This window comes from Dreissena polymorpha, chromosome 5 (assembly GCF_020536995.1).
Source record: "Dreissena polymorpha isolate Duluth1 chromosome 5, UMN_Dpol_1.0, whole genome shotgun sequence".
In the NCBI taxonomy this organism is placed as follows: domain Eukaryota; kingdom Metazoa; phylum Mollusca; class Bivalvia; order Myida; family Dreissenidae; genus Dreissena; species Dreissena polymorpha.
In genome coordinates, this window is record NC_068359.1 from 91,198,688 (window position 1) to 91,214,540 (window position 15,853).

Genomic DNA, 15,853 nt, shown 5'->3' on the forward strand with positions numbered 1-15,853 from the left:
CTAATTGTAACCAGTCTCTGTAATCTATCAATGCTCTACCCTGAAATAAAGGCAAAAATGTATGCCACCACTTCAGATCTTTCCTAACCTCAATTGGGATCATAAAACAATTTCCAGTGTCCGCATAACTTTCTCGTAACCAGTTAAGAATCCGGTTAACAAAAATCCGGCTAGATCTAACGCATGCCCCTACACAATTTAACTTTCCTAATGACTGCTGAATATCCTTCAACGATGCCCTTTCTCTGTCTAACCAGGAAGTTATCAACAATTTAATCTCTTCAAGTCTCTCCTTTGTGACCTCCATTGTCATCGTATGACTATTGAATAAAACACCCAAGAAAACCATTACTTCTGAAGTTGAACAAGCTTTTTTTAAAGCCTCCTCAATACCACTTCTAACGAACAGTTCCCTCAATAACATGAATGCAAAATTAGCCACTTCTTTTTTCTCAACCCACAAAAATCGTCAAGATAATTACACACACAAAACCCAAACTTAAACATCATAAAGGCAAATGCATTGGTAACCCTTTGACAAATATGAGCTGATGATCTTAAACCCATTGACAAAACAGTATCAAAAAATGTGATGTTTCCAAGTGAAACCAACCAATTTATAACTAGAAGGGAAAATACTAATATGTCTATATGCTCGCCTCAGATCCAGTTTAAACATCAACCACCCTGGTCCCTTAGCCTTAATTAAAGCTACAAAATCATCAATCCTTGGATAGATTAGATCTACCTTATTGTTTAAATATGTATCTTTGGAAACAAAGTCATTTACGCCAGACCCATCTTTTGGAAAACTTTAATCTAGTATAACCCTTCTCTCCTCAGAATTTGATTTGGGAACCGTGTTCAAAGGTGAAATTACCATTCCCTCTTCAAAAGGGCATGAAGCAAAAGGCCCAATGATAGCGTCATGTGCTGCCTCTTTCTGTAAATATTTTAACATATGTGTCTTGCCGGAAAGTCAAGAGCTCCCACATGATTATTTATACTGAAAGACTTATTTAACAAAATCTCTTTATCCTCTATTTCAATTTCAAAACCAAACTTCAGTAAATCGCATACTAAAGGGTCACAATAGGCACTGAGCATCCTATGCATAAACTCTGTAACTTTCTGCTTATTTACTGGAATTCTACATCCCTCAAAATTATATTTCCCAGAAGCTTTACCTTTGCGACTAACCTCATTTTTTTCATATAATTAATGTGATAACCTTTCTTTTACAACCGAACAGACTTTACAGCTACTTTTATGACTATAAAGACAATTTTTAACAGAGGCTTTTCCATCCGAATAATTAATCATGTTTTTCTTACAAAATTCTGGCAAAAAAAATATCTACTAACTCAGTTGAAATTAACCTATCCTGTTTAACCCCTAAATTCCTAAAGAGTCACGAATTGGCATGAGGACAGGCACTCGAGCATTCGGGATGAGCTAACTCTTTCTTATCTGTCTGCCAACCTGTAGCACAAATGTGTTTTGCAAATCGAGTTTTACCCCCTTTTGCTGTTACAGCATGAGATGAAGTATGAGAGCATTTATTTCTCTGAAACTTACTACAAAACCACACCTTAACCTCTTCATTATGACAAGTACTCTCTTTTTCCTGAGGGAGATCAAAAGTGGGCTTGGGTCTCAAATGTACGTACTCATTTTTGAAATAACGAACTTTGTGCTTTGCCAAAATAGCCGATTCCACATATTGAAAATCGTCTCCCCATCGACCACAACCTAACTCTATTTCTCTCAAATTGCAGCATATAAAGATTTAATGTCCCCAAATTCATATGAACTTCTTAGATACATAAGTTTCTTTAACAATTGTAACCTAGCTTCCTTTTCTTTTTTCCCTGTTTTGAAGAAGTAATTATTTCTAATTCTCCCGCTATGAAAAGATTAAATTCCATTTTGTCAAATGAAATGTTCTTACTTACAAAGTCAAACCTCAGATGTGCATGGGGATATCTGTGTTTATTTTTAACAGAGTCTGATGATTTAGCTGTAATTCCAGTTTATTTTTATGTTTCTTATTTTTCTTTGTCTTTCTAACACAATCATGCACACTTGAGCCTACCGACGCACTGTCAGTGTCACTACTTTCTTCTGATGAACTATATGATGAGGAACCTGTGTCGGACGAATCAGTCATAACTAACCCAATTTTTGAAAATTCTTTCCTTGCCTTTTTTCTTAAGCCCGGCATTTGCCTCAAAGAGTTTATGTCTAGCAAAGGCATACCTGTTTCCCCGTCCGGTGCTGACACTGTCGTCTTTCCCTGCCTGGTCCCTGTTGTAGAGGGTGTCACTGATCCTACCAAATTCGCTGCCAACCTCGACTTCGTCTTCCTTGCACCTGACTCACTGACAATGTTCGTGCTTGTCACTGTTTTGGAGATGTCCTTCTCCATATCCCGTATACGCGCTTCCCGTTCCTGCACTTGTTTACGCAAGATCTGCAGTTCTTTTTGTTCCCTCAAACGTTCCCACTTCATATCCACCAATTGATCTATTAATATTTTCTTTTCGTCATTTCCATTTTTCCTAACACCATCCAAAAGACGCACCCCATCCGAAATCACACTTAACCCGGTGTCATCTCAAGTTTTACCCCTTCCGATTTCGTCGGTGTCGCTGAGGTTCCTGCGGGATCTGCCGTATCCAACTCGTCCTCTGGTTCAGGAATTCCCTCATCTGTCTCTTCGAATCCGCCGCTCGAATCCTTGGAAGCCTTTTTTATGTGCTTCCTCGTAGATCTTTCTTTTGCTGGCATGAAAGTTATACCAATTCACTTTAATTCGAACAACGTCCGCTGGGAAACCCCAAAATAGTGCTTCAAATTTTTGTTCATATAAATTCGAAGACCACTTCAAAACAATATATTTATCAATTTTCAAGATGGCCACAGTTAAGTAATCAATAATCAAATGATCGTGTCAAACAATTCTGTGACCCAAAACGCGCGAAACAGCTGTTTTATATACTAGCGTAAGAATACATTAATGCATGAGTGGTCAAGCATGAAGGGACTATCTCTTGGCTGTAATCGATAATTAATAGATTTAATGTTAAAAAATGCTAAAGATGATAATACTTATCTCACTGTGTGGACCGAATTGCACGTTTACATAGTAGTAAATACACAAGATAATTTTTATGAAGAGTTTAAGAAACGATTTGACATTTGATCGCAAATATAAACAAATGTTAAAGTTGTTTTAATCATATATAGTCCATCACCACCATAACCTTGCTTTCATCGCACAAAGAAAGTGTAGAAGAGCGAACCTTCGCCGACATTTTGCATGTGTGTATTAATCGGCTTACACTTAGGTATATAAGGTACTTGACCTACGCATGCGCAAATAAAAGCTTTCTTTCTTATATATAAAATGCACAATTAGTTTGATGTTTTTACCTTGGTATTCACCGTAACCAAGCTATTTGCAAGTATATCCACTCACGCTTGTTTGGAAAGATGGGGCCTTAAATTGAAAAATCTGCAATCAAATGAAGTCCTTACGCTGTATTTGTATAATAAATAACAACAGGCCAGTGTTAACCTGCTTGGTGCTTCCATTATGAGGATGAAATATGACCAAAACATTTTAGGCTAGAAACATCTATAACAATGAAACAAAAGAAGGAAACGTTGTCTTGTTGCAAAAACCGTTCAATGGATACAACAACTTTCATTTTAACTGTATGTAGAAAATGCTATGCATGATGGCCTCAACTATTGTTGCTAAGAATATTCAATCCTCGTGTCTGTATTTCGGGTTTGCGTACACATTCATAGCCCCGACTCGTATCGGCGACTACTGCGAGGATCGGTCCTGGTGTGAGTTCGGACTGAACGTCCAGTGCGATGGCAACCGGTGCACGTGCCGTCAAGGTTACATCACCAACGCAACACTGAACGGCTGCGTCGAACGTGAGTCTGTCAGACCTTGGTATTGAGTAGTCATATGTCTAGTTATAAGACATGATCCGCGTTCGCTAAACTTCTTTCAGAACAATTAAGGTTCATTTATCGCATTCACTAAATGTGATAAACTTTTATTTGATTTGTGTAGCAGATTATCATTAGAATTCAGTCCGTCAATAGTATGTTCGTTTTTACTGACGTTAAGATGAGCTTTGCGGAATACTTATTCCCGATGCTGACTACCTGCTAGAGTCCTCGTCTTACGTGTACTGTCCGTGAATGGCATTCCTATATAAGTGAATTAGGGACGTTGTAGTAGGCCATACCTTATGGGTCAAAAGTACATTTACGCACTACAGCTAAAATAGAATTGATTCCAGTCATACAATTGTAATCGCTGTATCATATTTGTAACCGCGTTATACATTTATTACCGCATTATTATTTTAGAAATGTAAAAATGTTACAAATTGTGAATGTTGTTATAGTTTTTCATGGTCCATTAATCAGACAATCATTGTTCTTTTTGTTATACAAAAACTGCTCATATGACAATTTATTATTAACAATATTTGTTCTAAAACAAAGTATTTTTTGTTCAAATTATATTATATTTGAACATTGCTTATTATTCTGTTTTAACAATTGTGGTCAATTTAAATAAAACGTTATTCATAAGCAACGACATATTTTGATAATATCTAAGTAAATATTCGCTGCGTTGTGTTTTGTAAGAGGTAAGTCTATTATTTAATGGAAATGTGAGCATAGTCCGCACAGGCTAATCAGGACGACACTTTGCGCTTTTATGGTATTATTAGTTTCAAGTAAGTCCCTGCTTACCGAAAATCATGTTTAGGCGGAAAGTGTCGTCCCTGATTAGCCTGTGCGGACGTCACAGGCTAATCTGGAATGACACTTTACGCGCATGCATTATGCCCAGTTTTCTCAGAACACGACTCAATTTATAACCTCGGCTGTACAAACGTAGTGGCGGTTATAATTTTATAACGACGGTCACATCTATTTATCAGTAGCCTATATATGAACTTATGAGACAAAAAGTGCACCATAGTTTTCGCGTGACATAAACCGAACTTAATTCAATGGTCCTTCCATGTTGTAGTTCCCAGCGCGGTTGGTCACTTCTGCCGAATGGACGCACACTGTGAACGCATTCAGTACTCCCTGTGCGCTGGTAACAGCACCTGTCAGTGTCACTATATGTATTACCCGGCCAAAGGTGGCGCAAAGTGTTTCAAACGTAAGTGACTGAGGAATAATATGCGCATGAATGTATACACAGACACAATGCTATTTGAGACGAAAGTATTAGGTATAAGAGCATCGATGTGGGGAAAACCGGAATGGATGCATGCGCGAAAAGTGTCGTCCCGAATAAGTCTATGAAGTCCGCTCAAATGATATTTTTCGTTTAAAGTAAGTCTTTTGTCAGCGGAAGTCCAATTCAGGCGGAAAGTTAGATCCCTGATTAGCATACGCGGACTCACAGGCATATCTGGAACGATACATAACGCACATACAGTTAGCCCCTCCAAGAGCGAGGCTATTGTGTGTATTTGTGTGTATTTTGAAGTTTGTGAGGCCTTTCCGAGTCAGAGGCTACATTATGTATGGACCCGGAGTGTGCCCCAGCGGTCCTACCTCGTAAGCTTACTATAATTAGGACGAATTTTGAAATATAGCTGCAAATTCAAGATATTTAGGTGTTATTGAAAGATTTGTCAATGCTGTTGTGGTGGGAAGCCGGAATACCCAGAGGAAACCCCACCTGTCCGGTATGATGACCACCAACCAAACTCACATGCTGCCGAGAAAGGGAATTGAACCCGGGTCGCCTAAGTGAGAAGCGAGTATACCAATCACTGCGCTAACCGGACAGACTAAGTGAGAAACGAGTATACCAATCACTGCGCTAACCTGACAGCCTAAGTGAGAAGCGAGTATACCAATCACTGCGCTAATCGGACAGCCTAAGTGAGAAGCGAGTATACCAATCACTGCGCTAACCGGATAGCCTAAGTGAGAAGCGAGTATACCAATCACTGCGCTAACCGGACAGCCTAAGTGAGAAGCGAGTATACCAATCACTGCGCTAACCGGACAGCCTAAGTGAGAAGCGAGTATACCAATCACTGCGCTAACCGGACAGCCTAAGTGAGAAGCGAGTATACCAATCACTGCGCTAACCGGACAGCCTAAGGCTAATTATATATTTCTTTGTGGTATTGTTGCGTCAGCTACAACTAGTGCATTGGACTTAAACATAATATTAACACACATGCAACTTCTTCGAACAAAAATATTGTATACAAGTTTATTGTTATAAAGATACTCGAGAACTAAATATTCATTTTATCGAGAAAACACACAGGTACATTTATAATAGAAATAGTACATTTGTAGAAAACACATCTAATAATTAATTATAAAATATTTAAACTGGAATCTTTTAAAGGTGTTTGTTCACCTCGACCCACTGTTTTGTATCATCACCATTGTCAACAGTTGTCATTGCTAAAAGAAAAAAAAGAGATAAATCACATCTGTGACTTTATTATTTAGGTGAATTTGTTCGAGTACCGGCAGTTCCAGCGGTCGCGCTCGGCGAACAGTGTGACCCACTGACTACCAGACCCTGCCACGATTCGCCGGAGGGCCATAAGCACTGGCGCTGCACGAAGGAAGCGGGCCGCGCGCATGCACATTGTACGTGCGTGCCGGGGTACGCCAGCAGACACTCCAACAAGAATTTCTTCTGTGAAGGCATGTAGCATATTTGTTTTATGTTATTTAATAGCATTTTCTTTTGACAAACCAATTTCATTTTTGAAATGAAATCAATTTTAGTGGAATATTAAAGATTATATATTTTTACTGAGTGAAATTATAAGAAAAATCGAAATATGTTTGTATGCATCGGTCTATAAGTGTCTGCTCCCTATTCTTGCAAACTAAAAAGCCTGCAGAAAAAAATCAGAAACAGAAATTTACCATAAATCCATAAAAATTTCAACCTTTTTATCATTTTGCAAAGATAATGTAACATTTTATCCATCATATGTATGACTTTGTTTAGAAAATATTTGATGACGTCATTATACACATAAGCTATTATATGAGACGCGTTGTTAGAAAACTGGGAATAATGCATGTGCGTACAGGCTAATCAGGGACGACACTTTCCGCCTAAACTTGATTTTTGGTTAGGAGGGACTTCCTTGAAACTTAAAATACCATAAACTCTGAAAGTGTCGTCCCTGATTAGCCTGTGCGGACTGAACAGGCTAATCTGGGACGACACTTTACGCACATGCATTATGCCCAGTTTTCTCAGAAACGACTCATATATTTTGATTCAGCATACATTGAAATTGAAATATAGGTGAATGATACATATGCAGTTGACTAGTTGTTATAGGAAAATAAGTAGATTTCACACGTGACTAAAAGCCACTTTTGGACATATTTTTTCTATAAACTGTCCTGGAATAAAATACGAACACACAAAGAATTCCATAAATATCCTATAGCTTTATAGAATTTTCACAAATGATTTTTTTACAGTTTTAAAAATTCAGGTTTTATGAGATAATTGTTTTGTTTGTACGTGATGTTCGTGGTCACATTCAGTTGTTCATATGCAATGAAATCAATATTTGTAAGACAATTACAGTCGTCATTATTAAAAATGTGGTCCCATTCTTTACAACCTCATCAAAAATTTCATTTGTTCAAAGTCATTTAATCATATAAATGTGAAAACTTTGTTTCTGCAAAGGTTCTTCTTATATCGAGCCTCGTTCTGGGAAAACTGGGCTAAATACTAATTTTTACTGCGAAGAGACTTTCTTAAAACGAAATATGCCATAATAGTGGAAATCTTCGTCCCTACTTGGTCCGCGGGGACTGCACAGGCTAAACTGGGACGACACTTAACGAACACGCATTAAGCCCAGTTTTCCCAGCACACGACTCTATCTATCAAAGAACGCAGTTAAGCCCACGATTTTTCCTCCGACAGAGATCCAGACGTATTACTTCGAGATCAACATCACGTCGGAGTTAGGCTGTGAAGATACCGACGCCGCCGACGCCAAAGTTTGTTACGTCTACGAACCCGTGCGCGTGCTCAATCGGTACAATAACGCCAACACAAAATACTTCACGTACATTCGGGATCGTATAACGCTTTCTGGGGTACGGTGGGTTTTCGTGGAAATATATTTTATTTGCATTGTTAACTTGTTGTTTTCATAACAATTTTGGCGTATTATTGTTTCTAAAGAGCAACCAATAAAATAAGATTTTAAGGCAGACTCGTTATGGGAAAACGGGACTTGATGCATGTGTGTAGAGTGTCTTCCCAACGGGACTTGATGCATGTGTGTAGAGTGTCTTCCCAACGGGACTTCATGCATGTGTGTAAGGTGTCTTCCCAACGGGACTTCATGCATGTGTGTAGAGTGTCTTCCCAACGGGACTTGATGCATGTGTGTAGAGTGTCTTCCCAACGGGACTTGATGCACGTGTGTAAAGTGTCTTCCCAACGGGACTTGATGCATGTGTGTAGAGTGTCTTCCCAACGGGACTTCATGCATGTGTGTAGAGTGTCTTCCCAACGGGACTTCATGCATGTGTGTAAAGTGTCTTCACAGGTTAACCAGTGCAATCCGTGATAATTTATTTTCATTTTATTTTACATTTTACATTGACTTACAAAATTTTCATTAAAACGAAAAATTCCATTCAGCGGATAGTTCCATTCCTGGTTAGCCTTAATGGACTGCACAGGCTTACCTTGGATGACGGTTGACACACGCAAATGCACGGAGCCCCGTTTTCTGAGCGAGGCTCAGATATTTCTGTTTCCATGCGCTACACGGTTGGGAATAGGTTAGGAGTATTAATAATCAGTTTCAGTTTATTAACATTGTTTCCTTTTCCATGTGTATACCTAAAATATTTTAGGTTATATTGCATACAATAATTTGATTTCACCCCGACACGTGTATAGTAATTTTTCAATTTGATACACCTTTACCTTACCTAAATACTTATAATATGGTTGTTTAATCATTGAGTTCGTGACCTGTTATGATATTCATAATATTACACTTATTGCGTCAACTTCCTGTCACACAGCTGGCAGCTCTCTTCAACGACACCGGAAGTCGCGTCCGGGACCGCTACGTGAACAGCGAGGTTTTGAACCTGACGGAGTCTGACGGTGTCGGTGGGGGCGGCGGTGGGCTGCTGGCGGGAGTGCTGGTGTACCTGGAGGCGGACTACTATAACATCATCAATGATACGGAGCTCACGGCCGAAATGGTGGGCGCACTAAGGAGGTCGGTCACTACTCTCAATTGTTTATATGTTTAAAGTGATGGCACTAAGGCGAAGTTAGAGAGAGGTTCTGAGCTCCGTAAGATATGTTTGAACCCTGAATACGTTGCATAGACCGACCGAAAGCGTTGACTCAGTTTTAGTCATGATTGTGCATTTGTATACATTCTTTCGGTATTTAAATTGTTCAATGCAATTAAAAAGAACATATGCTAAAGTAAGCTTTAGATTGTGCATATAAATTATAGCATGGATCGCATCGAAAACCAATGGCTGGTTGAAACACTCTCTCGAGTCCGTTACCTGGGTAGAACCAGTATTCGGTGTACTTTGTGGAGATCTAAAGAACGCCCTCGGTCGAAAGACGGACACTATATCCACTACGCCATGGCAACATTATATTTTTTAAGTTACATTTATTTTTCTTTCGTGTGTTGCTGCCAAACATTGTAGTATTAACGAATTTGTGCTTACTTCGCTCCATTTTGCGTTCGCAGGCAAATAACAATACAGTCATTCTTTGTTATTACAGACTTGCACTTCAAGTAAATTTCAAGCCAATATTAAGATAAGTTATGACCTAATGGCGAAATCGTCATGACCGTATTAGTTTTTGAAATCGAATGTTTTGAAAAGGTCGCATAAGTTCCATTTGCTCTTATGTTTATGGCGAACAGCATTCAGTACATTCTCGGATCCTTGTATTTCACTAAAAGCTAACAGAATGTGTCTATGATTTAAATGTTAATACATATGTATGTAAATAATGTTACATGTTGTTTTTTCCGGTGATAGAGATCAATTTATGCAATCAATTATGTAAATCCGTTATGTGATATTGTAAGGTCTAACGGGGAAATCGGCAAAAGTGGCCTGAAGATAAAATGGCCTTACGAATATGAGATCAAGTACAGAGGTGAGTGCTTTTTGTACAGTATATACCAGTTAGTAATAACAAAACAATGTATTGTCATATTGTATGACACGCAAATTTATTAAATAACCATATAGGTGAACATAATTATATTTTATTTAAATCAGTTCTAACAATGTTTTTCACATTCAACAGTGGATTCGTTTTTGAAGTTTAAAGCAATGTTTGTTTCTGTTGTAACACGCATTGGATCTAAATCCTCATCGGATTATGCCGTGACAGATAAGCATGTGACGTCCGCAAAGGCTACGCAAGCTAAGGCATATTCACACTTTAAGCATTTAACCCAATGTTCCATGACCGCGACTTAGTTATTTTTAACTAACAGAGTTCGACGAGTGCACAGAGCGGGGTGGCGCGTTCTCGGATTGTGATCTCATCGACGCCTGGTGCCTGGATACGCGCGTGTCTTACATGTGCTCTTGTCGGTACAGGTATGATGACTGGTCCCCGGACAGCCACAAACGGCCTGGAAGAAAGTGCCTTCCGAGTGAGTATGGTGCTGATAATGATAAATACTGCCACTACTTCGACTACTTTTCTTATAACTAGTTCTACTACTACTACTACTACTACTACTACTACTACTACTACTACTACTACTACTACTACTACTACTACTACTACTACTACTACTACTACTACTACTACTAGTGCTACTTTTGCTACTGCTACTGCTACTGCTACTGCTACTACTACTACTACTACTACTACTACTACTGCTACTGCTACTGCTACTGCTACTACTACAACTACTACTACTACTACTACTACTACTACTACTACTACTACTACTTCTACTACTACTACCACTACAACTACTACTACTACTACTGCTACTGCTACTACTACTACTACTACCACTACTACTACTTCTACTACTACTATACTACTACTACTACTACTACTACTACTACTACTACTACTACTTCTACTACTACTACTACTACTGCTACTACTACTACTACTCCTACCACTACTACTACTACTACTACTACTACTACTACTACTACTACTACTACTACTACTACTACTACTACTACTACTACTACTGCTGCTGCTGCTGCTGCTGCTGCTGTTTTTGCAGCTGCTGCTACTAGTACTGCTACTGCTGCTGCTACTACTACTACTACTACTACTACTACTACTACTACTACTACTACTACTACTACTACTACTATTACTACTACTACTACTACTACTACTACTACTACTACTACTACTACTACTACTACTACTACTACTACTACTGCTACTACTATAACTACTACTACTACTACTACTACTACTACTACTTTTACTACTTCTACTACTACTACTACTACTACTACTACTACTACTACTACTACTACTACTACTACTACTACTACTACTTATACTACTACTACTACTACTACTACTACTTCTACTACTACTACTACTACTACTACTACTACTTCTACTACTACTACTACTACTACTACTACTACTACTACTACTACTACTACTTCTACTACTACTACTACTACTACTACTACTACTACTACTACTACTTCTACTACTACTACTAATACTACTACTACTACTACTACTTCTACTACTACTACTACTATTACCAAAACAACTACTTTTACTACTACAACATCAACTTTAAAATACTAATAATAATGAAGTAAATTAAATTAAATTAAATTGAATTATATTATATTATATTATATTATATTATATTATATTATATTATATTATATTATATTATATTATATTATATAATATTATATAAAGGATAGGTAGAAGAAGAAATGTTATAGGAAGTATGGATATAAATGCGATTTACGCCTTATCAAATGGTATTTCGTTCTTTCCTTAGTTCCAGACGAGGTGACAACTGACAGTTTAAGGTAAGCAGTATGGCTGAGAGCCATTTCACAAACTCATGTGTTCATCGTCGTAAAACACGATACGAAATAAAGCGTTTGTACTAAATCTATCAAATTCAAGATCATACCCGTCCTCTTTTCTTAACAGTTAAACACTACGTACATTTATAATCTAAACAACCATTTTCATGTCCATTTTCAGTTGTTCAAATGGAAAATGTGACAACGAGTGGGGATGTAAGTACAGATATTTATTTTATTTTTTATTAACATTTTCTTAAATAACAATAATGATGGCTACATATGTTTTATCTGCTAACTTTTACTGGTACGAACATGTAATTACATCCGAAATTTCATTGTTTTCTTCTTTTTTTCAATTATTGTTACCAAAATTGTTTTATATACGTACTAGTATAATACATTGATAACGGTGTTTCGTTCTCTCCTTTTCCAGATATAAGTCTGGCTTTGATCGGATTTGGTGCAGTGCTTTTTATATTCATAGGCTATGAAATATACGCCCGAAAGAAGAAATTACAACAAAGGTAGTAAACTACCTTTAAATAATGACAGGAACATATTTCATACAATAAGAGTAATTTAATGTTATGTTTTTATTTATGTTTGATCTATTTGATGCACTAACTTATTGTGGTGTTAATGGTCATTACCTGTTTATAATCAATTAGAATTGGCATAAAGGGTATTATATAATATATATGAATATACCTCGTGTGAGTTTCAAATGTTTAGTTTTATATACCCATCTCTGCTCAATATCATATTAATATATTATGACTTCGCAACGTAATCTTATATTTTTCGGTTAGCTATGATTTGTAATATACCAAGCGCCTGGGCGTAAACAAGTAGTATGGGTTTTCCCCAAATTCCGTTAAAGTTTACAATTTGTAGGCGCTAACAAAAATGTATGTAAATATAAAAAAATATGTGCGCGCGCGACGTGTTTGTTATTATTTAAAGGACATCGTTTTTTCTTTTCAATAAAATAAATGTCATACGCTTTTTTCGGAGTATAATAAATATGCACCCTTCTAAAGTAATGTGAACCGCGAAATTAAGCCTTAGTAGACGTCACTATCCTCCGGAATCAATTGGGTCGTGCTCTGTGAAAAAGGGGTTTACTGCATGTGCGTCAAGTGTCGTCCCAGATTAGCCTGTGCAGTCTGCACAGGGTAATCAGGGACGACACATTCCGCTTTTATGATATTTTTCGTTGACAGAATGTTTCTTCATAGCAAAAATCCAGTTTATGCGGAAAATGTCGTCCCTGATTAGCCTGTGCGGACTGCACAGGCTAATCAGGGACGACACTTTATCTACATGCATAAACCCCCTTTTCACAGAGCGATGCTCAATTGCTTATGATGATTATGTATTATAAACCATAATCAATATTATATACGGTAATTAATATCACACACGATAATCAATACTTCGCTCTTTTCAGTGACATTTATTTCAAGCTTCAAAAGCAGGCAAGACGATCGAAACTCAAGCAAATAAAAGAGAAGCAAAAAACGATCAAGCGACAGAAAAAGGAGGAACTAAAACAGAGCAAAAAGAAAGAGGACAACGCGCTACTTTCTGAGCGCAACGAATCTCATATTGAGGATATCGAATGTCAGACGCTGGAAGGGGAGTGCAGCATTGTTGCAGGCGTTGCAGAGAAAAACGTAAGTTATGACGCTGTGATTGAAAAATGCAACGGTTTTTCTCCAAACATGGTGTGTAAATTACAAATAAATAAAAATTGATATCTTAACAGTTTCATTTCAGTTTCATTTCGCAATGTTAGCTATGATTATTTTAATCCGAATTGAAATAAAATAAGATACAGATAAATTGTGGTATAACATCAATTAAATATTCATAGACAAGCATTCGAACCGCACTGACATCTATCGTCCGTTTTTCGATCGTGTGTGTTTGCGCCCTTCAAACAAGCTCACACATATATGACAGAAGTAAGCTTAAGTCATGAAGTCAAATATGATTTTTTAAATTATAAAATCTAGTTAACAAGTCGGGATCCAATTGGGACCAAAGGCCCTTTCGCCGAACACAGTGGTTCTTCCGGCGTAACAGAAAGTCCCCCGGAACCAGCACCATGTACGTGCGAGGACGATCTGCAGCTTGTTCCCCGTGGTGACGGACATAGAGAATGGCGGTTTTCTGATGACTGTAACTATTTGCTTGAGGCAATTGTGTGAAATGAGCATCATTATAACCCATGCGAACGAGAGGGGAACATTCAGTCACTGTATCGGACGTTTAACCGTTTGAAACATTTATTACTTTGAGTCGCGTTTTGATAAAACTGGGCTGAATGCATGTGCATAGAGTGTCGTCTCAGATTAGCCTGTGCAGTCCGCAAAGGCTTATCAGGGACGACACTTTCCGCCTTAACTAGATTTTGTAGAAAAGACTTCCTTTAAACGAAAAATACCATAAAAGCGGAAAGCGGACTGCACAGGCTAATCTGGGACGACACTTTTCGCACATGCATTATGCCCAGTTTTCTCAGAACGCGACTCCTTTGTAGAGCGAACGGGTACCACATTTCTGATTCTCATTCGTCTCATACACTTTATGTCGGTCTATAAGATATAGAGCGCATGCGCAAAACAGATTACACTTCATGTGAAGCAGAATAAAATTGCAGTGAGAATAAAAAAATGCTCGTATATAACAGAGAGGTTAAACATAAAATGCAGTAAGCCCATGTCTCCGTGCCAATTTCAACACGTGGTGATGAAAGTATTAAACTTGGAATATATCAACATCATGAAGTGTAGATTAGCAAAACAGGTTTTTCGAATCCTGTGATCTACAATTATTTTCCGTGAACATCGCTGATAAAACCGGATGGCAGAATTAGTCAATTTCGTAAAGAAGTTCAAACTATTATTGCATATTTTTATCGAGTGAATTGCTTGCTATATGAGTTGTCAATAAACACTCATGTGCTCACTAAGTTTTGTTTAACTTTATAATTGAGCTTATGAAATAATTTTTACCCGTTGTACAAGTTATTTCGTTTTCGATTCATATTTAATTTTCTGTTATTTTTCATAAACAAATATAATAACATGTAATCTTAACGGAGATTACTTAATAATTCTTAAACCATTATCGAACATGCATTACAAAATGTGCAAACATGTTATTTATTTCGCTTCGTAACATTTATGGGACGTCACTCAGTGAATGGTTGAAATCACCTTAGCCTGGTAACTTCCCGTATGATGTATATGCGTATGCGGCACCAGGTTCTTTTTGGGTTATGTCTTTGTTTATATGAAACCTGCCGCATATGAACCGGGGATCATGTATAGAGTATAGATCGTATTTATATATATTTATTATATATATATATATATATATATATATATATATATATATATATATATATATATATATATATATATATATATATATATATATATATATATATATAAAATATATATATATATATTAATGCATTGATTGAACTTCGTTTTTTGCGTTTTTTTCATAGGCCATGGGCCAGGAACATTCACCCTTATCTTTTAAAACAGAGTATTTCTGTACACTGCAACGCATGGTGGTCTTAAATCATATTTAAATATAAACAAGTCCAGCGACTGTCTCGGATTTTTATTATTTACACAAATGGAAATGAATGAAATTTTCATGGTAAACATTTACCTCTTCAAATTTAAAGCGCAAACGTTCGTGCGAAATT

General features: G+C 37.3%; 1 protein-coding gene across 1 annotated transcript in view; it reads left to right on the forward strand.

The window, feature by feature from the left end:
• The window catches only part of LOC127881399 (multiple epidermal growth factor-like domains protein 6), a 33,827-nt gene extending 18,728 nt beyond the window's left edge, over nucleotides 1–15,099 (forward strand). The window contains exons 12-23 of the mRNA XM_052429201.1: nucleotides 3,817–3,951; nucleotides 5,072–5,209; nucleotides 6,532–6,732; nucleotides 7,991–8,166; nucleotides 9,112–9,314; nucleotides 10,158–10,228; nucleotides 10,575–10,736; nucleotides 12,093–12,123; nucleotides 12,305–12,339; nucleotides 12,560–12,650; nucleotides 13,577–13,802; nucleotides 14,145–15,099. Of these exons, the coding sequence (XP_052285161.1) occupies nucleotides 3,817–3,951; nucleotides 5,072–5,209; nucleotides 6,532–6,732; nucleotides 7,991–8,166; nucleotides 9,112–9,314; nucleotides 10,158–10,228; nucleotides 10,575–10,736; nucleotides 12,093–12,123; nucleotides 12,305–12,339; nucleotides 12,560–12,650; nucleotides 13,577–13,802; nucleotides 14,145–14,339 (1,664 nt within the window). The 3' untranslated portion in view covers nucleotides 14,340–15,099. The remainder of the gene's footprint in view (nucleotides 1–3,816; nucleotides 3,952–5,071; nucleotides 5,210–6,531; nucleotides 6,733–7,990; nucleotides 8,167–9,111; nucleotides 9,315–10,157; nucleotides 10,229–10,574; nucleotides 10,737–12,092; nucleotides 12,124–12,304; nucleotides 12,340–12,559; nucleotides 12,651–13,576; nucleotides 13,803–14,144) is intronic.
• The last annotated feature ends 754 nt before the right edge of the window (nucleotides 15,100–15,853 follow it).